A 26,663-nucleotide genomic window follows, 5' to 3' on the forward strand; every position below is an offset into this window, starting at 1 on the left:
GGCAGCCATTTCGCCTGTACCAATGTTTAACTTAACAGTGCTTTCCGAAAAGAGGTGTCTGTAAGTAAGAAATTTATATTTTAATTTCGTGTTCTGGTTAATTTTCGCCGTTCGTGTGTTGGTTTTACGATTATGTGATGGGAATGTTGAAGAAATTACGTTTGTGAAGTGTTTCGATTGTATGTGTACCTTTAATTAGATGTTAAATAAGTTAATAAGAAAACAAAGATGGCGCTTCATGATGCGAACACCTAAATGTGTCATGGCGATGTTTCTCAGGACACTAAATCCTTTTTATATCCTTTTACATCTCTCACATCCTGCGTCCCCGGTTTCGTTAACTGCCTTGCAATAGTTCCATTTCTATTGAACTGTTGTTTTTCGTCGCTTAGGTAATAATTTTACATTTACAATTATTGAATTTCCGAAGATATAAATGTAAGTGCAAGTTTTATACTTGCATTTAATATCGAAGCTTTCGACTTTCTTGTAGTGGTGGATTAAATCATTTAATATTTTTGTGTGTTCGCTTACATTTGTGCTTTTGTAAACGGTTTATGTTGTTTTTAGAACGTGATTATTTTGGTAATGTTGATACTTTGGCTTATATATTTATTTTAATGTTACTGTTCTTAAAATTTTTATCAACTTTTTTCTTTTCCTCACTGGGCTATTTCCCTGCTGGAGCCCCGGGTCTTAGAGCATCCTGCTTTTCCAATTAGGGATGTAGGTAAGCAATTAATATATGGAACGAGACCAAAGCGAATATATTACGCTATCATTAAAAGAAATTATCTTAAAACCTTAATGACTACGAAAACTGAAATGTATGGTGCATTGTCAACACCGATTTTTATCCTTTTATATCTACCGCATCCTGCGTCGTTGGTTTTGTTAATCAATTTCCCAGAGTTCTATTTCTATTGAACTGTTCTTTCGTCGGTTGGGTACTCATTTTTACCTTCCGTAATTGAATATATTCCGAAGAGAAAACTTTCCAGGTTAGTTTTATACTTGGGCTACATATAATTTCGAAACTTATTACCGAATTTGATTGGTGTTCTATTACATTTGTGGTTTTGTCAGTTCCCAGTTTTACTTTGCAAGTGCTGTTTTTAACTATATGAAAGTAGGTTTTAATTTAATTTACACTAATTTAATTATTCTTTTATCAACTTAATTATGAAGCGTTCAGATTGTATAAGAATTATGTAGCGTGGCAATTTTTACCCAATGAATAAGAAACAAAAGCGTGTAAAGGCAATATTCTTCAAGAGTGTGGAACGATCAAAAGTTTACTTATTTCAACAATTAGGCATTTATTACTTAGTGTTAGCTCGTGGAATCGTAAAGTTGGTTTGATCATCTGTATAGTTATTTATGCTTTAACAATAATGGCCATGAAGTACGTATTTAAAGGAACTTAGTTATTTTGCACATAATCTTTTGCATATTTTTGTGCTTTAGGAAGTGTGTTGGCCTGTAGGGCAGTTTTCAAATAGAAATTTGGATAGTTTATACAAACCTGTGAATCAGTGTTCCCAAAATGCGTATAATCCAACTTATTTTTTATCAATTAGATATAATATTTATCGGATTTCGGGCCAGCTCTGTAGGAGTCGAAGTTTTACCCTTTATTATAATTAATAGACAATGTACAGAAGTGTTATATGGTACGAAATTAATCACAAAATATAACGCTGCGCAATGTTCAGTACTTAGTGGCTTAAGATTAAATAACTTAGTGTTTCTTAGATTTTATTTGACGTAACTTTTAAATTGTTCTAAATGTTGTCAATTGCTATATTTGATTTGGGGCACAAAGAAGATAGTGCCATTCGAACAGAAAATGTTTTACTGTGATTTGAACGAATTTGGGTAAAGTTGTGTAAATAAAATGAGGTGATTTTATAAGGTATCGGATAATAAAAATACTGGGGTCAAACAGTAATTCAGTGAGGTAAAAACTATGTTTACAAAAAGGTAAACCAATAGCTTAATGATAAAGGTCTTGAAGAGCTAAAAACTATAAAGTATCGTACATCGGCTACATGAAACAATGGTAAACTTCTATGTCATTAAACTCTACTGTAGATAAAAATGAATTATTCCAAATAAAACTAATTACCTTAAAATTATTATTAGAAAATTAGTTCTAATGTTAATTGCATTAGGAAATAAAACGATCAATATTCAGTTATTTACCTTAAATAGCTGATTTGGGTTTAGACATATTGAGTTGGTCAACTTACAAACTTAATTAAAAAGTTTAAATATTTGGTGTGTTTATTCTTTAATTTGACACTGGTTTGTGACTATCAAGTAGGACAATGCCCCAGAGACTGACCATATATACTTATGATCAGCGCCCAAGGCCTCTCTCCACCCAAGCTACGACCAAGGAGGGCCAGGCAATGGCAATTATAGGCTCAAATAAACCCCCATCCTTAGCTCACAAAAGGCTAGTGACTGAAGGAACTAGCAAGTTAGAGTGGGACTTTAACCCCAGATTGGTGTTCTAGTTAGGGATGTTACTATATCATTACCGGCCACCACATCCACTAAACAGAATCGGTTCTGGTGTTATCAGTCGTCTGATGACGTCACATTAAAGGTCTTATTTCCTGATTCTTTGATTTCCAAAATATCTAATGTTCAAAATAGATTTTTCATTGGAATTTGTCGTTATTGTAACAATATAGATGTTTATTTCATTAAAATTATCCATTTTTCCTTGAAAAAAAAAGGTTGTTTTGTTTAGAAGTTGTGTTCGGACTTCTGATTCGACTTCAACTTTAATTTTATAGAGAATAACTGGTTATTGAAGATAATCATAATTTTATTGTATCATTATATTGTTAATCATCTTTTTACGTCTAGAAATATCCCCACGGCTAACTACCTTACGTCCAAGTATTTATTTCAAAATTGTTTTAAACACGAACATTGCCTTAATGGTTAAGGGTTGGGAGGAAAAGGGTTGCCACTCGTACGATAATTATCATACATACACGCTTATTTTATGTCTGGTACGATGTAGGATATATACTTTAAGTATATACAATGTATATGTATGTGTTGAATTAAACAATTATTCTATAATATTTTGAAATAAGTCAATCTTGTAACTCCCTAATAATTATATTGAAACTGTGTACGATCATTTAGGTTGAAAAACGACAATTTATAAGGCTCATGTACGATAATCCAGTCGAAATTGTTTGTTTACATTAGTCTGACTCTGATTCCTGAACCTGATAGCCGTGCTACTATTAATGGTCCTAAGGAGATCCACGGTAGGTTATAATCCATCCTTTATTTGCTGACCCATGACAGTTCTTATGTAAGACTAATATGAGAATAAAGTATATATATTTAAAGTAACCTGCAGTTAATCATCCACTTTATTATGTGTTGCTTTGATTTTCCTTTTGAGCACTGTAATGGGTCGGATTTCTTTCTATTTTGACAATTTGCAATATATGCCAAATTTATATAAGTTTTATTTGCATGATGCTTTGTGTACGTTTTGTCCTTTCAGGAACGATTACTTGTTAGTTTTCCTGAAGGATACATGTAGATAGATGGCATTGGATAGGAGTCTCTGGAGAGAATGGCGATATCAGATGCAGGACCCAACCCGGAGAATTCCAGACGGGATTTAGTGAATGAGTGAGATGTGAAAATTATTGATTGACCTCAGCATTGTAAGGTATGTGGAAGAGACACTTGTTGATTTGCCTCGCCCCATTTTACTAGTTGCCTAATGGGAATGTTATCCTCCATCTTATACGAGTAATATTCATTCTTTTTATTTTATTATGTTGTAAAACTAAGGGTAAATTTTTACATTAAAACATTAGTGTTTTCGGCCAATAAAAAATCGGAACATGATGTAATGATGTGTGTTTTGAACGTTTCTGAATCTCTAGAGTGTCTCAAAAAGACCGGTTTTCAGCTTATATTACCTCGAATTTCTAACACCCCGAAAAGGCTCTAAATTCACGTAAATAAAAAATACGAGTAACGCTCGTGAAGGAAAATATTAACGTGTAGCCCCCCCCCTCCCCACTGTAAATGACTGCAAATGGTCCTTTTCCATTATGGGCCTACATATTCCAACCACCCAAAAAACACAAGTTCACAAAGAAATTCGTAATGTCGAGAAACCACGAGAAAACGGCATTCTTGTTAGGTTAGGGAAAGGTCCTGACAATGCGTCGTTCGCTGAAGCCACGGCCAAGTTAATCGATCGTAAAATTTCCCCCAAGCATTGTTTCCTGCCTGACTATAATACCACCCGTTTGGCGGCGCTCTGTTCGCCTATCAGCTGGTGGCTCAAGCTTGAACAGTTGTTGATGTTCGGACTTTGTTTTCGCTAATTCCAACAATCTTCATTTTTAACCTCATGTTAAGATCGTTAGTTTGTTGGGACACGTCCTGAAATTATGCCGAATACTAAATTGTTATATATTCAACCAAAGGTTAGGTTAGCCAACTTCTAGTTAAGATATTTCGGTAGATAAAGCCAGTGTCAAACAAACCAACCGAACTAACCCTCTCGTTGGCCGCGTGATTTCAAATTTTTAATCCCCCCCCCCCCCACATGACCCGAGATTGACCTGGAGTCGACCCTTTCCAACTGTAACCGCCGAAATGGATAGACGTGTTGCATATAGTTACTCTTTGAGCGATGATGTTGACTTTATCACTCATATTGATCAAATTGATTCGTTGAAGACAATAAGGTATTTACACCTACGTGACTTTACTCGAGTTACCCAATTTTTTCATTATTTCGAGAAGCCCTCTTAGGTGATTTTAGGGGTCCATGTGAGGAAGTGTAAAATTGGTGATGTTGCCCTTGTGCGTGATGGCCACAATGTGCACAATGGCCAATACAGGTTTTATTGGAGGTGTAGGAACCACCAGTGTCACCGAGAGTTCACGATGCGGCATGGATCATTCTTTGAGCGCTCACACCTCGAAAAACGTGAGGTCATTCTCCTCGCATGGTTTTAGCGACATCGAATATGAAGTTAAGCCTGAGTAACTTTCTTATTATGACAATGTGGTTAAGATATAATTTTGAGTGCTGCCCATACCTTTTTTTGGTGTATTAGAGAGACTTACGAAGGGGGTCCGGGCGCTTGGCCCCGGGTAGGGGTAGTGACCTGGGAACTACTAGGTTTGTTTAGGATGGGTTCGTGGGGTTTGTATGTTAGCGACAGTGGTTGGGCAACGCCCACTTGGTTAGATCACGAGGAAGGTAAGGACATGGCTGGCTTGTAGGCCAGGTTAGGAAGGGAATTTTGGGTTGTCCATTTTTCTCGCACGTTTCCGACATCCATGAACAGACTGGAAATTCATAAAACATAAAGGAAAGATATATATGGATAAAGAATTTTTCAGTAATTAATCAGATAATTTGAGTTTAGGTGTATGTAACTGAACTAGTAACTTAAACTACTAGTTTATGGTAGCGTTGTTGGTGGGAGTCGAGGGGAAACCAGATGGTGGTTCATTGCACTTTGCAGAGTGCTTTCTGTGAATTTGATTTGTATGCCAACATAGAAATATGCTAAAATAGATTGCATAATCATGAATAAGGACTAGAATTGCAAGTGTTTCAGTTTGGTGGTGGGATGACATGCGAGGATCTCTACGTCTCTAAGAAGGAAGTCATTAGGGGGCTTTGAGTATTTCCTCAGGTAGGGAATGTCATCGTTGGCTAGTGGTGTGATTCTACGTGGTAAAATAAAAACTGACAAATATCTTGTGGACAATTGGAAATGAAGGCTAGAATCTGATACTATACTGGTAACACCTTAACGTGGTGAAAGGGTTTGTGTAGCGCCATGATAAGCAAAGTTGTACTAGTCAGGGTTACCTATACTAGGTAGGTTTGCTGTGAGCGATCAGAGAAAAATCTCCTACCATCACAAATCCGCAGTTGGCCAGCGTCCTGATGAAAACTCGCCAAATTGGCTGCCAAATTAGATCAATTTCTCGAACGGTGTTGGCTTTTATTGACCTTCATTAATTTTTTTTTATTTCTTACGATACTACATGAGCTTCAAATTAACCTGTCTTATTGCCCAATCGGTTACTTATCTACCTAATTCATTGGCTACACATATACTTACTTAATTGGTTACTTGTCTACTTACCTAATTACTTACAATGTTACTTGCAGAAGGTTTATGTGGTCTCATGCCCCACTGAAAGCTTGGACACAAGGTAGTATTCACTAGATTTTATGTCACGTACAAAAGTTAGTTTCAATCTCAAATATTTGAAGAATTATATCCTTTAGTCAATATCAATTATCAAAATCTACCTTAACGTAATTCAGAGAAAATAAGAAAATAATTAATTTTCCTTAAAAACTTAAATCATTATTAGTTATGTTAAGTGGGGTATTATCCATTGATAATTTGCTGATCATAATAAGTTTCACATTTGATACTAATTATGTATTTTTCTCTTTTGCAGATGGTGTGATTTACAAGAACAGGTAAGAGGGTATTACCGAGACTTTTAAAAAGCTAGGAAATTTTTAGAATAAAGAACCCAGTCGTTAATGGTGGTCCCCCAGGAGACACGAAGTCGATTTAGAAACAAGTTTGCATCTCATTTATTCATACATCTTTTATTCTGTAAATCTAAATATCCTTCTGTCTCCTGGCTGGTGACGTCTGCATGTGGAAACCTGGCGGTGGTACATATTGAAGGATATCGTCTCCTTTAATGTAACGCAAGCATGTGGCATCAGTACTGACTGGTTGGTTGCGTAAATTTCAATACTTCTCTTGTAACGTAAGAATTTTAGATTCAGTTATAATAGGTTTTTGTATTTTAGATATTCAATTGCTTATACTGGCAACATCGATCCCAGTCCGGGTCCATGAGTTTAAGGTGTTTACTGGATAGCCCACTGCTGTGGTTGGGCACCTGAGTGGGGTGTTGGGCTTACCCGGCTGACGTTCTGGTGAGTATCTACTCTGATGAAACAATAGAAATGCAGAGTATCATAGAGGTATCTGATTGGCTAAAGTCTATCTTCGACCAAGGGCCCCATTTTTGTGGGATGTCCACAAATCGGGTATGTTTTTTTCGCGGTTCAGGACATAAAACTTAGGTACCTGATCAATATCCAATCTGTCTTGGATTTTTGGTGAGAGAAAATTTAATGGTCCCTCAGAATTTAACAATCTTTTATATATATAGGTAGATATTCAGCAATTGAAATTTGGCTTCAATATGCACCAGTAAACTATCCCCGAGTAAACGGGCCTTTAGTTCCTTTGTTCTCTGCAACCTCCCCATACTTGTGAGATAAGTATTGGGGATTTTAGGGAGACTATACATCTATATACCAAGTCATCGGCAGCCATTGCCTGGCCCTCCTTGGTGCTGCTTTGGTGGAGAGGTTGCTTGGGCGCTGATTCTATGTATATACTGTTAGTCTCTAGGTCAATATCACTGTCTCTTGCCTTTGCCATTCATGAGCAGCCTTTAAACCTTTAATGGGGGTAAGAGCATATACTTTTTAGGTTAATTTTTTGACAATTTCGCGAATTTTTATGACTGAACTCTGAGAAATTTGAATAAGCAAAGATTTTCTTACAAAAGAAACTTGAATTGGCGAAGAATCTATTTTTTCTTATTTTGACGTTTTATAAAATAGTTTATTTTTAACGCGTGATAAGTTCCAAATCTGGGATCGCTCGACAGTCATTTTCTGTTTTTGAGAGCATTACAATCTAGTTTTTAATCGTAGTTGTTAGTAAAGGAAGAAACTGGGACATCAACCTACCAGTGCCTGGTTCTAGGCCTATATTCCTTTTTAAACCCATTGATGAAATTAGAAGGGCGTATTTTCGTCAAATCAAGTCGATATTCAACTTAGAAATGACGGTACTGAGTTCCAGTTACATATTCTGATAAGATTTTGGGGAAGAAATTGACGCTTTTCTCGCGGTTTATAAGATTGTGAAAACTGTTGGTGACGATGAAATGTCGGAAAAGATTGTTTGATTACCATCGCCAAGGAAGATCGAATAAGGTTATGTTTTACCCTCTGTGTTTGTGAACAGCTTCCTGGCCACAATTTCAATTGTAGAGTAATGAAACTTGCGGGTATTAACTGGTATGTAAAAATCTGTAAATTACATTTTGGAAGGACAACGATAAAGGTCAAGGTCACGGTCAAGCAAAATTTCTAATTCATAGTCAGTGCTTTTCTAGTTTAATTTGGTTATGACTGATACCTACCTTGACGGTCTCTCTCTCTCTCTCTCTCTCTCTCTCTCTCTCTCTCTCTCTCTCTCTCTCTCTCTCTCTCTCTCTCTCTCTCTCTCTCTCATTTTAGAACATTGATATTAAAAAAATTTACATGACATTTTCAACAAGGAAATTTTTGGGCAGGGTTGAAATTACACACAAGATACACAATTCCTTGTTTGGAACCAGCTGGTGCTTGGCACAAAGTAGCTTCCCCAGCGCCAAGTACTTAAGTTCCTGTCTTTGGCATGGGAACATTAGTTATCACATTGATTTTTTTTATATTAGGGATTTTGATTTTTTAATATCAAATTTTCATTTAGGTAATAAATAATGATAATAATAATGGTCATAAAACGTAAGTGATATAACCTAGATGACAGAGTACCAGATGGGCAATATTAACTTGAAAAACTACCGAAGCGAACAAAACCAAAATGGCTGCCGATACCGAGGCAGGCCAACCGCTTCCCGAACTAAAATCCGCTATACTGGAAAAAGAACAAATGCCCGGTACTGAAATAAACTGTCAAAACAAACTATGGTACTTAACATTGGTAAAGGTGAAGTAGCAACGTCAATCATGTTGAATTAACGACAATCACTTGCGAAAAACACCGAATAAAACAATTACGACTTAGCGGGCAAGTCCAAAACAGAAGGATGACCTGGAGGGTGTTCGTGTAGGTGGCGGTGGCGTGGTACAAGTGTGGTTTCTGGGGTCTTTGTTACGGCCCCTCCCTTTGATGGAGTTATCTAATTGGAAGACAGCCTGTGAATAGTGGTTTTCACACGCCCTTGATGTATACACGACACTCACGAGGTGCTCGCGCGAGGGTAGTAACCTCTGCATTCCATGCTTTTATGTTTCTCTGGTATATTTGGAAGATTTATATCAGAAAAGGTAGAAAGAAGGACTTTTCACCGGCCGTCACAGGTCTCTCCCCAGAAATAGATTTTTCCTTCGTCAAAATCCCTTTTAGGTAAAACCTGTTATAATTTAGCAACTTTTAAATCTTAAGGTGTGGCATTAATGTAATTTTGTTTTGCAGAGTGAAGACAGTTTAATGGAAGGACATAGCAAAAGGACCTATTCATACATACATGGATATACCAAGGCACTTCCCCCAATTTTGGGGGGTAACCAACATCAACAAATGAAACAAAATAAAAAAAGGGGATCTCTACTCTCTACGTTCCTCCCAGCCTTACAAGGGACTCAGAGGTCAGCTGGTACTGTTATATTGGTTAATGGTAAGGATTTTTTACCTTTTTAATTAATGTGGTCTCTCTCAAGGATTATCTATCGTTTAATAATCTAATCTAGATTTAACCTATCTGTGACTGGAAATTGTAGATTGGCCCTGTTTATGCAGATACACCAGTTAGGTAGTAACGGAAAGCGGAGCGAGTGTAATTAACTTTATTTTGACGGAGCATGAATATATATACAACCTGTTCCAGTAAAGAACGGCACAAAAATTCAAATAGCAATAGAACATCATGCCGGCTTAGACAGTTTATCAGTGCAAGGAGAGAGCGATAACGACAATATACAAGAAACGGAAATAGTTAGTGTGCGAGCGTGTAATACACTTGCGTTAGATTTAAAAGCTTGCTTGTGATTTATCATTCTCTAGTGGAATCGATGTAGGATCTGGTTATTATCCCAATCTGTGCAAAGTAGATGATCTGCCCCCGGCAGCTATGTAGAAGATTTGTCAAAATCCGATATAACCTACATGCGCACTAACACTATAATGACCACACTTCTATGTTTGGTTTACTGCCGATAACAGAATGAATTTTTCAAGATTGCTTTATTTTTTATTGTATTTTAATCTAAACAACCAAAACATTCATTTTGGTGATAGAATAATTTTTCTGATTTATTTTATATCATTTTTTCTAAATGGTTAAGTACTGTGATATTTTAAAAAAAGCTTTAATTCATTGAAGCGACTTATTCTGTAATGATGGCATAAGTAGCCATTTAAGGATGAAATATACTCTTCAGTAATAATCGACTTATAAAAGTTATACAGAAATATAATGAAGATATCCATTTAACTTTGACAAAGGTATTCTATAATGCATAATTATAAGGTACTCGATAATCAAAATTATCTTCTGAGGACAAAAACCTTGTGCCCAAGAGAAAGTAATAGGAATTTAGTTCGCCGGACAAAATGTTAAGTCATTTCCCCCTCCGTGTGACTGACGATATGAACTGGATAATTCCAGGTTTGGGGTGATTCACAGGGTTCAAAATAGGGAATGTGCACGTAAGAAAAAGACGTACCGCGTAGAATGTCATTAAATGGTAATGAAAGTAGGCTTTTACTCATGAAAAGAATGAACAATACTTGTGAAATAAAAAACTAAGACATGGAAATATTTTGTAGAAATCTTAGTTGGAAAACAAAGGAATAAAATAAGAAACAAATCTTAGTGTCATTGTGTTTAAAGCTGTTGGGGTTAAGAATGTGATCAGTGATACGATATTGAGGAAATATTAAAATGCAAGTAAATGTAGGAAATAGGAAATTCATAAAAAATAATGGAAAGATGTTCATGGATAAACATTTTCAGTATTTAAGGTATCAAGATAATTTGATGAGTTTAGATATGAGTGACTGATTTCAATAACTTGAATTACTAGTGTTTTGGTAGCATTGTTGGTGGAAGACAGAGGGGGGGGGGAGAACAGATGATGGTTCATTGCACTTGACAGAAGGCTTTGTGTGATTTGAAATGTATACAAACATTAAAATACACTAAAATAGACAGTACATAATCATGAATAAGGAGTATACTTGCAAGCATTTCTAAGCAGGGTGTTGTAAGTGGGGTTTGAGTAATGCCTCAGGAAGGGAATGTCGCCATTGACTAAATATCTGTTGCACAATCGGAAATAAAGGCCAGAATCCTAAAGACTTAGTTGGTTGACTGAAGAAGGGGCTAATATCAGGGAGGGGAGGAGATTTTGTGAAATTTCCTGTGTGAATTGTATAATATTTAATGATATGCTCTACTCTTTTTGTAGGATATAAGACATTTTACCTTTAATGTGGTTTATATTTGCAAATAACTTTTCTGTGATGTCTGTGTGTATCACGGGATATTTTTTAACATAGTGACATCATGGTGAAGGGGTTAATGATCAAGTTGCCCATTTGATATAAAAAGCCTTATTTTTTTTCCCACCACCTGGGTTAATTTTTATCTTGTTTCTACATTTAATACAAGCACTTTACCTTAGGAGTATAACATTGGTAAAGCTGAAACGGCTGTAAGGTTAACCACCTTGATGTTTCGATGATGGAATACTATTAACCCTTTTACCCCCAAAGGACATACTGGTACGTTTCACAAAAGCCATCCCTTTACCCCCATGGATGTACCCGCACGTCCTTGCAAAAAAATGCTATAAAATTTTTTTCATATTTTTGATAATTTATTTTAAAAAATTCAGGCATTTTCCAAGAGAATGAGACCAACCTGACCTCTCTTATGACAAAAATTAAGGCTGTTAGAGCAATTTAAAAATAAATATACTACATAATGTGCTTGGAAAAAAATACCCCCCTAGGGGTTAAGGGTTGGAAATTTCCAAATAGCCTGGGGGTTAAAGGGTTAACTTGATGAATTATCGAAAAGAATTCCCTCTATTTGCCTGCCGGCCTTCCACCAAATATGACATCAGTAGACATAGTATGCCTACTTATTTCTTGAGTTTCCGGTAAACAGTACTATAGGCTACTCATAACTGATACAGACCTGAAATACTTGGTAATGTTACTTGATGTTTCGATGATTGGAATTAAGTTACCATGCACTCTGTAATGAATTTATAGGAATTCACCTGATTGGCCACTCGTGTTCCGCTAGAAATGTCGTCACCAGGTGTGTGTGCTGTGATATGAACTCGACCAACTAAGTCTTGTGAAATATGAAACCATTGTTTTCCTTGCAACCAAAATATACGAACTTACTTACATATACATATACCAAGGAACTCCCCCCCAATTTTGGGGGGTAGCCGACATCAACAAATGAAACAAAAACAAAAAAGGGGACCTCTACTCTCTACGTTCCTCCCAGCCTAACAAGGGACTCAACCGAGTTCAGCTGGTACTGCTAGGGTGTCACAGTCCACCATATACGAACTTAACTCGGCAAAAGTTTTTTTTGAAAGAAAAAATTTGTCCTAATCGTGTTCTTAAACTTGATAAATATCTATCAGATGAAACAAAGAAAATGACTTATAAAATATATTGTCCTAGTTGAGTGTAATTTTTGGTACGTAGTACTCGTAACAGATAAAGACCCTTGAAATACTGTGCATTGTTGCTCAATGAAGTATTTTGATTACGGGAAACATTACCATTAATCGATAGCCTTTTTGAAAGGAAATCGCCCGTTTTGCCCGATAGTTTTCCGCTGCTCCGCCAAAAAAATACCAAACACACAGTATAAACTCGACTAATATTAAAACTTTTCCTAACGTAATATATTTTATATTTTTGGAATGGATACTGTATGTTATCAAAGTAAAAGAAAGTACAACTTCCCAAGATAGATTAATTAATTTTTGTACAAGAAAATAAGATTGTTTTTAGGAAAAGTTGTCATAGTAGCATCCTATTGCAGTTTTGATGTCATCACAGTAAAAAAAAATGGCCGTAAGTCGAACAGATTGACTTCTCACAAGGTGTTAAGTAGATGACTACCTGCAGGAAACTTTCTTGGGTAATTGTTTTTAACTTTATGTAAATCTAAGGGTTGCCATCAATGTAAACTAGTTTGCAGAGTGAAGACGTTTAATCGTTAGGACGGTTTGGGCTTTGATTGTTTGTGTGAATTTTTTTAAATTAAATTTCTAAAGGAAATTGCAACAATGGAGGATAAGAACTTGGTTTAAGGACATAACAGTGGAATCCTCTGAAATTTTAAAAGATGCATTTATGCCAAAGCTAAGGATAGTTATTTTACTTTTGTAATCACTCTCTGGTCTATATCATAGAATTAATTTGAAGTGGATAAAGGCCTAACATTGGTTTATTAATCTAATTGCCTAGATTTTAACTTATAGACCTAGAAATTTTAGAAAGTCTTTGGCTATGGTTCAGCTTGCTCATGTTTTTCAATCTTTCACCAAGCAAGAATCCATGGTGGAGCTGGTTATTAATGACTCACCCATTGTATATTTACAACTTCTTAATAGCATTGATAGTTTATAATCAACTGTTCCTACACAATACAAACATTTTGCCTTTAATAGGTATAAAACTGGGAAATGTGAAAAGACACTTAAATAGGTAAACCTCGTTAATTTGCCGGTGGAAGGTAAGGCCCGCCCACCCAGTAGGCAGAGCAACCCTCATTTATGAGTTCGACAGCAGTAGAGTACAGACCGACACTTGTGTAGTACTCTGGCATGGTTGTTGTATTATTAGTTTCTTCCCCATTTTTCTTCGCAGTGTGTTTGTGTATGTTAGCGACATCTTCCCCCAAGCCAGAAATGTGGGTTTGTGACAACAAAGAAAGTTGCTGGTGTGGCTGCTTTAAGAGTACAGTAAACTGAAGGTGGACTCCAATGTTGCTTGTGGTTTTTGCTGGGACAAACTGTGTGGGCTCCTTCCTCTGTGAAGAGTACAAGGAGTGCTCCTTTGCAGTGGACAGAATTTGAAGACTTCAGACTTCGGGAAGAGAAGTAGCGGTCTAAGAGCTATTCATCTACATCAAAGGTCTTGTCCAGTTTCAATCGTAAGCCGGGAAATACTATGAAAGATGTGATAAAGGTAAAATTAAACTCTTTAAGTTACTGGTATTCTGTCCAAAACAAGGTTAAAGTACTTGTTTCTTGTATATTTTTCAAATTTAAAAAATCATGCACCCTTAAGTATTGACTTATTACTTCAGAAACTCTTTTTAAGGGATTTATCCAGTAGACTTTAACTAGAAGATTTCATCTGTAAGAGGGTTCATCTTGTGCATAAATGTTTATTGCATATTTGTTGTACATTTGCAGGATTGTCATAACTACTGGTATAATGATATATTAGTTGAGAAAATTATGGAAAACATACTGTAAACTATCTTCAGGTTATGACTGCACTACTTGTAGGAACTATGGAGCCACTCATTTTAATTCTTTTGGACACTAAATCTTTTAACGTACCATATATTTCTGCGTGCATGAAGACTTTAGATAATAATAGGTTGAAAATTAGGGGAAATTTTTGAATTTGGAGGTTTTCTGTGAAAGACGATGGGCGAATTGCAAACACCATCCGTGTATAGGTTAGCTTTTTTCGCATCTTACGAAATCCTAAATAAATTTTAGGCAGTACAGGTATCTCGGTTTACGTTGTTTCTAGTTCAGTTGGTTTCAAATTTCTGTTGTCAAAAGTAATACATGAAGGGGAGTAATTTTGTTTGACGTCAGTCTGTCTGCCCCAATTATTGAAGTCTTAATGTCACTGGATGAACGTTAAAAGTACATGAAACATCTTGCTTCACAATAAGAATTATAGTATATAAAATCGTATTAAAATACTTATGGTAAACGTTCGCATAAATAAAATCTTTGCGAACGAACTATGAAAACATCTATGACTTTTTATTAGTTAGCAGTCTTTGAGCTGAACAGTGAAGTTTTCTTTGGTAGTTCCAAATTTATACCATTTAGTGTTACCAGCACAAAGTATCGCTTTGTACAATAAACAAGAGTAAAAGTCTGAAATCATGGAAATGCCATATTTTATTCTATTTTAAACTTCTCTGGTGCATTTTAACTATCAGTTACTTTTTTATGGTTGGGATCAGCCTGTCTCAAGCCTAAGAAGAATTTTGTCAATAGGATTTAACTCGATATAAATTTCTTAAGAAAATTGAATTGGCAACAAGTTGTTTTAGAATGTAGTTTTCATACAGTTCATTTATAGCCATTATTATTAATCATATGAATGTTCTCTCCCTCCACATTATTAGATACACTTCGTATCGTTACATGATGTTTCGATAATGAGAATACTAATATTACTCGATAAAGTATCGAAAGGAAATCACACTATTTGTTTGCTAACTTTCCACCAAAAGTATATCGTCCCCCGACATACTGTTCTTATTTTCTTAGATTTATGGTAAATAGTATCGTAGGCTACTCATAAGTGATACAAACCACTGAAATATTTTTTGTTACTGTTTCAATGATTGTAATATGATTACTGTGTACTCTTTAACAAATTGATAGGAAATCACTTGATTGGCAGATCGCCTTCCGCCAGAAGTAGGATGTCACTGGATGTGCTGTGATTTGAACTCTACAAACAATGGTTTGTGATATAAATTTTATTTTTTAACAAAAATTGCTAACCCAGAAAGTTTGTCATGTGAAAGAGAATGTCTTATTACTGCTCAGTACCTACATTAGATAAATATATATCCACTATCAGCTGAAACAAAGAAAGTGAAATGTAAGATTTATTCTTTCCCAGTTGTAGACTCATTTATGCTCAGTATGGTTTAGCTCTTGGAATAATTATCAATCATTATAGTATATTAATCAAATCTAGATGTTAACCTATCTTTGTCTGGAAATTGTAGATAGTTATTGGCTATGAGCAGCTTGATTCTATTTTCTTAATGACTTTCACCCATTGAATGAGAAGAAAATAATTTTTCCCTACCACCTTGGGTGGTTTTTTCATCTAATTTTTCCTACATTTAATACAAACATTACACCTTAGCATTGGTGAAGCTAAAACAGTTGTCATTTTCAACTCTGTAGTCACTTTTAACAGAGTAAAAAGGATTGCCCTGTGGCAGGCAAGCCATGCCCATCCTAAAGACAGAGCAACCATCGCTTTGACTAAGGCCGTAGACAATTAGACATGTACTGCTGTGTTCCCTAACTTGGTTGTTGGGATACTTATCACTTTCTTTAATTTCTGTTTTTGCCAGGTTGTGTTTGTCTCTTAGGTATGTGGTTTTACCTTGGCAAATAAGACCAGAGTTTCCTGCTTTTAGAAGTGGACCTCTAATACACACGTAAGCATCTGTACCACGTGCCAATACTTCCACCACCATGGAGAGAGGGGGGAGGGAATGTATGTTGCTAAGCAACTATCCCACATTGGGGGCAAGTATAGATAGTTGGTAAGAGGTTCTCACGCTCCTGCTACTTGTGATCTCTTGTATGAAGCAGAGCACAGTCAAGACTTGCTGGTATGCAGTCGGCCCATATTCATGGATTCAATGTTTGTGGATTCGGTCATTCGCGACACAATGAACCCATTGAACAAAAATAAAATATTTGTGGTTTTGTGACCAGTATTCGCATGCCTTGACTATTTCAAACCGACCGGGCTCCTTTGCACCCTGAATTACCAGAAACTTTTCCCCCTCTCTCGCTGACCCGGCCTCGCTCTTGCATCATCTTGCTCGTGTGCATCTCCCTTTTCAGTCCTTTATGTGCGAATATTACTTTGCCTGATATCAATATCACAGCCCCCTGGAGAACTGCTTTGCCCCCTGAAGGTTTTGCTAAACTGTAGAGGAAGGTCACGAGGTGAGGAAAATGTTTAAATAACTTATGTACAAGGAAAGGATGTTACAGTATATGCAACCGTTAGAAGACTTCAAAGTCAGTAAAAACTGGTTTGATAAGTTTTAATAGCATATTACTGTGATGCAATCTTTGCTGACAGTAAGGCAAGTTGTCAAAGCTTAGTTTCTCGGACGAGCTTTTAAAACAAATTGTGGAGGAGCAGAACAAGTCTGGAATATGAGAGTGGTAAATATATGTATATTTATATTTTAGGTAAGTGCGTACTGTAGTTACTGTATAAGTTTACATTTTTTGTTTAAATATTGATTTATTTTAGCATAAAATGTAGCTTACAGTAGACATGTTAACTTGGAATAGGTTTGGTACCTGTACTATTTGATTGTATTTCCAATTAATAATTTGCATAGGTGAATGTTAATTAGCAAACTTACTTTTGCTCGAGTTTGCAGTTGCCAGAAATTACTGTTTAATGTATTGTATAGTACATAATATACTAAATGGCATTTTACATACTGTGAGTTTTTTTTTTCTTTTTTGACAGGTTTGCTTTGGAAGAGAAGGCCCTAGGAAACATCCATAGAGTTGTAAGGCAGCAAAGGACAGGAAGGTTAACTGTAAGTTTTTTCCCGAAGCTCTAATTTACGTGTGAAATTTAGCCTTTTTATATTTTACTGACATTTTTGGTCTTTAGTTAGGAAAATTAAATGGTACAAGTATTTATTACATGTAGTATCAGCCAAATTCGGTTGAGTCCCTTTTCAGGCTGGAAGAAACTTAGAGAGGAGAGGTCCCCTTTTTTGTTAAATTTGTTTGATGTCGGCTACCCCAAATGCCTTGGTATATGTAAGTATTAAGTGTGATTTTACTGTGTATGAAATATTACAAAACACTTTTCTTAAAAATGTGCCTTTTTTTCTTTACTTGATGTACATTGATTGTGTGATAATGCCACCTGGTTTCTTTAAAACCTGGCTTTACTTAAGTAAACTATACTCTACAGAAACAGCCATCTGGTCTGTTGTAAATATGCTAGAAATTATGGATGAAAAGAAATATGGTATCCTTATTCTGCACTGTCAGCGCTGCTTTTGATTTGATACAGTGGTACATGAACTGCTACTAAATGGTGTACGGTCCATCGGCGTTGAAGGTGAAGCCTTCGAATACCTAAAAGACTACTTAGTTTGTAGAAATTACTGTGTACAAATTAGAAACTCTTATTCATCATATGAACCCTTAAACAGAGGGGTACCCCAGGGGAGTGTACTTGGCCCAATCTTATTCTGCATCTATACTATTGGTCTATCGAAAATACTACCAAGGCAGGGCGGGAAGTTTTAAACTATTTGCAGATGACCCACAATTTTACTTCATAAATTATATAGATGACACTACTGAAAATCTAAACCAAATCCTTGATAGGATTAGAGAATGGATGACATTTAAACAACTAAAATTAAATGAGAAAAAAACTGAATTTATGGTGGTGGGGAAGAGAAACGGTGCGAGAAACTTACGGTGGGTGTTATTCAAAGGAATTTAAATAATGACTCTGTGCCTTTTTCTAGTAAAGTTTGAGAGCTAGGTGTATTTCTTGACACTAACCTGTCTCTAAATGCCCAAATAAACAATGTAATAAAAACTGCTGATTATCATCTAAGAAATATTGGGTTTATAAAAAATTACCTACACGAAAATTCTGTTAAACTTTTGATAAACTGTGTTATTACCAGGATTGACTACTGCAACTCCATCTATTACTATTTACCGAAAGTGCAACTTAAATTTCAAAACACAGAGAAGCAAGACTGATAAAAGGTGTCCCATCTAGAGAGAGTATCACCCTATAATAATTGATTTACACTTGCTGCAGATTAAAGCGAGGATTGATTTTAAAATATGTACAATAATTCACCAAGTTATCAGAACTGGGCTTTCAAAACACTTAAGAGAACTGCTACATATTGCGCAGCCAACAAATAGTGTCGACACGAGAATAGTTACAGACGGCTCCCAAATGATATTTGTATGATTGAAGACATTAAGGCTTTCAAGAGGAAACTGAAGACTTTATCTTGAGTCTTTTGACTCTGAACGAACAAGGTAAATTGAAAGTGGAGGTCGTGTAGAGAGAGGGGTTTTAATCTTGACTTTAAGTTCTAGATTGTTCTTGATTATGAACAGCTTGTGAATTTTCAGACAAACCCATTGAATATGAAAAACCTTTTTTCCACCTAGTTTTGACATGTAATTGTTCCTACACGTAATACAAACCCGTGACTTTTAATAGAATTATAGCATTAGCTAAGCTGAAATGGTAGGTTGACATTTTACTGGGTAAGCAACAATGATTGGCAGGTGGCAGGCGAGTCCTGCCCACCCTAAAGAGGCCGTAGTAGGCGAATACAAACTTATACCGATGTTCCCCGTTCGCTGTTTGTTGGATTACTTGTCACTTTCCTTTTACAGTATTTTATTGGCAGCTTTGGTCGTTCACCAGCCAAGATGCCACAACCCCGCAGACGCCTTCCCAATTGCAGTATTTTATTGGCAGCTTTGGTCGTTCACCAGCCAAGATGCCACAACCCCGCAGACGCCTTTCCAATTACAGTATTTTATTGGCAGCTTTGGTCGTTCACCAGCCAAGTTGCCACAACCCCGCAGACGCCTTTCCAATTACAGTATTTTATTGGCAGCTTTGGTCGTTCACCAGCCAAGATGCCACAACCCCGCAGACGCCTTTCCAATTGCAGTATTTTATTGGCAGCTTTGGTCGTTCACCAGCCAAGTTGCCACAACCCCGCAGACGCCTTTCCAATTACAGTATTTTATTGGCAGCTTTGGTCGTTCACCAGCCAAGTTGCCACAACCCCGCAGACGCCTTTCCAATTACAGTATTTTATTGGCAGCTTTGGTCGTTCACCAGCCAAGATGCCACAACCCCGCAGACGCCTTCCCAATTGCAGTATTTTATTGGCAGCTTTGGTCGTTCACCAGCCAAGATGCCACAACCCCGCAGACGCTTTTCCAATTACAGTATTTTATTGGCAGCTTTGGTCGTTCACCAGCCAAGTTGCCACAACCCCGCAGACGCCTTTCCAATTACAGTATTTTATTGGCAGCTTTGGTCGTTCACCAGCCAAGATGCCACAACCCCGCAGACGCCTTTCCAATTGCAGTATTTTATTGGCAGCTTTGGTCGTTCACCAGCCAAGTTGCCACAACCCCGCAGACGCCTTTCCAATTACAGTATTTTATTGGCAGCTTTGGTCGTTCACCAGCCAAGATGCCACAACCCCGCAGACGCCTTTCCAATTGCAGTATTTTATTGGCAGCTTTGGTCGTTCACCAGCCAAGATGCCACAACCCCGCAGACGCCTTTCCAATTGCAGTATTTTATTGGCAGCTTTGGTCGTTCACCAGCCAAGATGCCACAACCCCGCAGACGCCTTTCCAATTACAGTATTTTATTGGCAGCTTTGGTCGTTCACCAGCCAAGTTGCCACAACCCCGCAGACGCCTTTCCAATTACAGTATTTTATTGGCAGCTTTGGTCGTTCACCAGCCAAGATGCCACAACCCCGCAGACGCCTTTCCAATTGCAGTATTTTATTGGCAGCTTTGGTCGTTCACCAGCCAAGATGCCACAACCCCGCAGACGCCTTTCCAATTGCAGTATTTTATTGGCAGCTTTGGTTGTTCACCAGCCAAGATGCCACAACCCCGCAGATGCCTTTCCAAGCCAGTAAAGACTGATTTGATAACTTTAAACAGCATTTAGGGCTGATAAAAAAAAAAAAAAAGAATGATTCAATCTTTGCAGACAGTAAGGCAAGTTCTCTAAGCATAGTTTATTCATTTTAGCGTAAAATGTAGCTTACAGTAGACATGTTAACTTGGAATAGATTTGGTACCTGCACTATTTGATAGAATTTTAAATTTCTAATTTGCACATGCTTAAGGTAAATGTTAATCAGCAAATGTACTTTTGCTTGAATTAACAGTTGCAAGAAATTACTGTTTAATGTATTGCATAGTACATAATATACTATATGACATTATACATACTGAGGGTGTGTGTGTGTGTGGTTTTTTTTTTTCTTTTTTTTTACAGGCTTAGTTTGGAAGAGGAGGCCCCAGAAAACATCCATTGCCAAAGAGGGATGCCATCTTCAGAGTTAAGGCAGCAAAGGACGGGAAGGTTAACAGTAAGTTTTTTCCCGATTCTCTAATTTACGTGTGAAATTTAGACTTTATATATTTTACAGAAATTTTTGGTCTTTTGTTAGGAAAATTAAATGGTACAAGAATTTATTACATGCAGCACCAGCCGAACTCGGTTGAGTCCCTTGTCAGGCTGGGAGGAACTTAGACAGGAGAGGTCCCCTATTTTGTTTCATTTGTTTGAGGTGACTCGCTTAAACTGGTAAACTCATTAAATTGTAGCAACCGTTCGTATGAAGTATTTAAGAAATTATTACAGAAAGCGTTTGCAGATACTTGTCTCAACAATACAGGGTTATTAAGTAGTTATCGGAGTTGAAGCTAACGTATCAGTGATCCGTATGACTTTCAGTAATATGAGAATAATTTTTAATCAATTTGAGGCTTTAAGCATAGATCTAAGCAATAGTTTTACAGTATTTCATATGGAATGGGTTTAATGACTGTTACAAGATTCAGCTAAAATTTTCAGCATTTTCGTTGTGCGATATTACAATATGTAAAAATTTTGGCTTTTTGTTATGCGATATTTCTATATCCTGTAAAAATTTCGGCTTTTTTGTTGTGCGATATTACAAACATTTTGGCTTTTTCGTTGTGCGATATTACAGTATCCTGTAAACATTTCGGCTTTGGCTGGAAATTGTAGATTGTTCATGGTTATGAACAGTTTGTCAATGACTGTCCCCCATTGAATATGAAAAACCTCCTTTCTTTTCCACCAGCATGGATTGTTTTGACATTTGTTCCTACACTTAATACAAACACTGAATCTTTAATGATTATTATCACCAGGAAAGGGGAAACTGCAGTTACTTATAATAAGGTGATCACTGATCGCTGGGTAGCCGAGCAACCCTCACTTTGACTTTGGCTCAGCTGAGTTCAGGTGTCAAGTTTTTGGACTTGTTTAAGACTATTAATTGCTTAATCTTTTTAGTGTTCCTTCTCTTCTGCCTCATCTTGGGTGCTTCAGACCCTGTTACTTTTGAATAACTGGAATATAACACCAAAAAAGTTCAGGAAGACCGGCCGAAAGGGAGTTACGTACTGTACTCGTGAATGCTGACCGATCCCTTGCCACTTAGTGGAAGAAACTGTGGTGGTACCGGAAACCAACACAGCTCGGGAGGTGTTTACAGGTGCTTAAGCTCCTGTAACCGGTGCTGTCACGTAACAAACGGAATACACTGTTGGAATGAAGGTCGGTGCCTTCGAAGGAGAATAAAGGGGTTGCCAAATAAACATTCGTAAGACAACTTTAAATCAAGTACCTTTACCTTGTGGCAATATTGTACTACTACAGTGAGAGAGGAGGGCTTGTGTTGCCTAAGTAAAGACAAATGGTTGACTAAATTCTTTTATCTGGTCCTGTACTTTGCCTCCATAAAATGCAGATGCAGGCCCTCTCCTGGCCCTTCTTACTTTGAACATGATTGTAATTGTCTTTACAATACATATTGATGCATCTGTTTATTAGGCTGATGTTTGTTGCTATCATAATGCCAAGTGTTGAGTGAGGCTGAGGTCAGCAATAAGTTATTGTCCCTTAGATAATTAGTTGCTGTTTTAATGAAAATGTTGTGGCCAATACCAGAGAGAACTCTTTTTTTATATTGTAGTTACTGTTGCAGTTACAGCATTATTCAGTATTTTCATAAAAGGTTTTTCTTTTTTCATGTTACTTGCAATTAATTTCAGGATAAAATACCAGTACATGCATACATATACCAAGGCACTTCCCCCAAAATTGGGGCTAGTGCCTTGGTATATGTATGTATGTACTGGTATTTTATCCTGAAATTGATTGCAAGTACTCCTTGCATATTTTTTACAAAATTTTACTCGCCTGAAGTATTTTTGTTCATTTCAGAAAATTTAAGGGTTTTTAATGTGATTAATCCAGCAGTCTTGTAGTGACTTTATTCCTGAAATTACTCATCTAAAAGGTTTCATTTTATGCTAAAAACGGATTTTGAGCAAAGCGAAGAATCTATTTTTGTGAGTTAGCCATGTCGTCCTGATGGAAATTCCTTTAAACTAGCTTCCTAGGTTATATTTGATTAGTGATATATCCCAGAGAATTTTACTTAAGGTATCCAGAATTCTTACTCCTAGCACGAATATCCCTGGCATTCACCTTTAGAGATATCGCATAATATCAGAGGACGTATTCTTAGCACGCCACATAGCTATCTACACCCCTAATAGCGTTTTCATCGTAGATTTGTTGAATTTGCAAGACTGTTAGTATGAGATTAATAATTTAGATTAGCTTGCAATGAATACTGTAGTTCTTTTAAAATTATGGAAAAAATAGTGTATCAAATTAAAAGACAATCGTTAGAGCTATGGGACTACCATCTTTAATTTGTTAGACACAAGGCCTTTTATATGAATTGTATATTTCTTGAATGTTTTTGATTTGGAATTTTGTGTTTAGGGGTCTCCTGAAACAAAAAGTTAGCTATGATATGCACTCATTTCAGTGGAAGAGAATTTTGTGGGTTCCTGTATGTGAAATATGTTGGTAATGCCATTTGTGCACCTACATTGAATGTAGATAGTATATCAGAGAGACTGCAGTCCATTCAGTCACCTTGTTGCACTTTGTCTAATACTTTCATGTCACTGAATCCAATCTTTTATCTTGTTTTCAGTCCTATAATTTATATATACCCTGGATAGGTGTGGTGGATCATATGTGACCCAAGGTTAGAGAATAAAAAATGCTTTTTTTGCATTAATTTTTCATCCGTATTGGTTGTGATATCGACCTGCGAGACCTCAGTTCCGTGTGCGCAGCAGTCGGGTGAGGACTTGTTTCATCCCAGCTCTTTTCCTTGTGCTATTTCTGAGCTACCCTCTGGTCAAACTCTATCCATCAATACCTAATTAAGGCAAGTTGTGTAATATGAAATTTTTATATAATTATCGAATGTGCAGTAGTGTTTAGGCATGTATAAAAAAAGAATTGTTTAAAGTGTTTGTGAGTGTCTTTTACACCTTATGTTTTTATAAAATAGCTTTTTTTCTCCTTTTTTTGTAAGTTTGTACTTTTACGATAACTTAATTATGATCACATTATCCTGATCACATTATCCTATAAACTTCATTCAGCTACCATAATATTTCTCTGCAAATCCTCGAACAATTATATAAGTATATGACTCGCTGATATGTACATATCTTAATCCGTTTCAGGTAGCAGATTTGACCTTCCAATGTGGGGTGGTTGGCAGCCATTTTGTGAGCATATCCGCCACAAGCTGGCATAGCTCTGTATTCTTTTTTTTTTTTTTTATATATATATAACTTTTGATATTTTCATGCATGAATACCCTGCTCAGCAATAAATATAAGGATTTGCCTTGAAAAATTTCATGATGTAACTCGGCAAAAGAAAAAAAAAATTGCCCCTTTATAGAACATTAAGGGCAGATTATTTCACATATTTTTGTTGCAAGATAATACGATATCTTGTTAAAGAAATTTCAGCCCAAAAATGTCATTTACCTATGCCAAAAGTGTTGAAAAGAGGATTGATTTTCTTTAGCCAAAAAACATACTTTTTTTTCTCATTTCAGGAAACTTTCCCTTTTGGTTCCTTTCCCCCCCCCCCTACCTTTTGGATCTCGGCAAATGGTGCTCAATTATCATAGATTAAGTGCTCAGAATAGTTTATTTCTGTATTTAGATTTTAGGTGAATTGTTTTTGTAAAGTAAACTTTTTTATACTTAAATTTTTAATTTATGAATATTTATTTTGGATTTAGCTTTCATTTACTTTTTTTTAATAGAATATTCTTTGAATTTTTTTTAATAGTAAAAGGTTGTGAACTATTGTAAATGAATTTACTGTTGGTCAGAATGAAGTGCGCTTCATTTTTTTTCCATATTCCGTGTACGTCTTTTTCAGGAAAGAGAAATAATGGGTTGGCCAATACATAATGCTAAGGCAAGAACAACTTGAAATGAACAAGTACCTATACTTTGTGGCAATGCTAAACTACGTCATAGTTGTGAGAGATAAAGGCCTGTGGTGCTAAACAGCTACCCCACTTTGAATAAGTAAAGGCCATGGTTTACTGATCTTTTTCTTATCTGGTCCTGTACTTCGCCTCTACAAAATGTAGAGGCAGGCCCTCCCTTGCTCCCTCTTACTTAAAAACATAATTGTAATTGTCTGTTTCAATACATAATGTTGAAATGAAGCAGGAATGGGGATCTCTTAACACCAAGATTATACACCATTGGTAATGAATTTCATCATAATAACCATGATGAATAACATTATTTCTTAATTATGAACTCTAATTCCCTCAGTGGTTTTTACAATTTTAAGCTTTTTTTGTATCCATCAATAGTATTTGCAGCTATTATTATTTTAACGTTAAAAGCAGTGCAGCCTCTCATAATCACTTGGTATCATTTGAAACTATTATTTGCAGTCATCGGTGTTTGATGACTATTTCCATAATGGTTCAAATTTTTCTAGATTAATTTTGTTCACTCCTCGTCTGTTACATGATCATAATGAACTTGACATCTTATAGCAGCAGGCTAATGTTTGTTGCCATATAATACTAAGTGTTGAGGGAGGCAGAGTTCAGTGATAAGGTTATTAAGCATCTGAAAATTAAGTTTCTATTTTAGTGAAAGTGTGGTAAACTTCAGAAACTAATTTTTTTTTTTTTTTTTTTTTTTGTGGGTACAGCATTATTCATTTTCCCCAAAGGTTTTATTTTTCATCATTTTTCCAAAGGGAACATAATAAGGATACTTTGTGTGGTACCAGATCCCAAAATGGATATTCATATACCAGTAAACAGTTTGGGTGCCTACATTAGCAGTAAGGATATAGAAATTGAACATTTTCAGATGACCTCAAGAGTTTTTAAAGGCTTTCCAGTTATTATAATTTTTTTTGCAGAGGCTAGTTGACTGTTGCTGTCCAGGGACCAGGGATGTTGAAGGACGTGCCAAGAATAGTTGGTCAACTTTATATTGACAGAGAAGGACTGATGAGAGTACAAAGGAAGCTGTCCAGATTAAAAGATGGAGGTATAGGTTTCCTATTTTGTTGTCTAAGGATAGTACTTTAACCAAATTGATTATCAGTTTATCATGAACGCTTTGCTCATGCAGGTGTGTATTGTCTTGTCGGAGATGCGTAAATGTTTTGGGTGTCAAAAAGTCTCTCTACAGTTAAAAAGGTGTTGAAGGGTTGTGTTGTGTCGACGTTTTAATGAAAGGGTAATCAAGCTTAACCAGAACTTAGAGATTTCAGAATTAATGTACCAGAAATTTTTTCAGGTATATTTTCATGGATTATATGGGTCCATATTTTGTGCATATGAACAATCAAAAGGTTAAAGTCTGGTTATTATTTATAACTTGTAATTGGAGTAGGGCAATTAATTTAAAACTTTGCTATGACTTGTCGGTAAAGGAGTTCTTAAGTGTCTTCCAGTTGCATTGTTTTGAGTTTGGTTTGCCAGTTACGCATTCCTGACATGGGCACTAAACTAGTAGCTGAAGAAAACATCGTCATGGACTTTCTAAGGGATCCCGAGGT

The 26,663-nt window shown here is 36.3% G+C and overlaps 1 protein-coding gene across 9 annotated transcripts; it reads left to right on the plus strand.

Annotated features, from left to right (window-relative positions):
- On the plus strand, window positions 1–26,452 carry LOC137621409 (uncharacterized). 9 transcript variants are annotated; one of them, XR_011040204.1, is made up of 8 exons: window positions 1–60; window positions 3,542–3,712; window positions 6,496–6,517; window positions 9,339–9,540; window positions 13,770–14,090; window positions 15,545–15,626; window positions 17,403–17,475; window positions 26,019–26,452. XR_011040204.1 is itself a non-coding variant. In XM_068351707.1 (6 exons), exons 1-5 carry the CDS (start codon window positions 23–25, stop codon window positions 17,426–17,428), a joined length of 351 nt encoding a protein of 116 aa, XP_068207808.1. In that variant the 5' UTR covers window positions 9–22; the 3' UTR covers window positions 17,429–17,475; window positions 26,019–26,452. The 9 variants fall into 9 exon arrangements, 4 of the variants coding, with proteins under 4 accessions (XP_068207808.1, XP_068207809.1, XP_068207811.1 ...); XR_011040205.1 differs by lacking the exon at window positions 1–60 and adding an exon at window positions 2,117–3,296; XR_011040206.1 differs by lacking the exon at window positions 3,542–3,712 and having other exon boundaries at window positions 1–64.
- The last annotated feature ends 211 nt before the right edge of the window (window positions 26,453–26,663 follow it).

The sequence above is a fragment of the Palaemon carinicauda genome, chromosome 28 (genome assembly GCF_036898095.1).
Source record: "Palaemon carinicauda isolate YSFRI2023 chromosome 28, ASM3689809v2, whole genome shotgun sequence".
Lineage (NCBI taxonomy): Eukaryota > Metazoa > Arthropoda > Malacostraca > Decapoda > Palaemonidae > Palaemon > Palaemon carinicauda.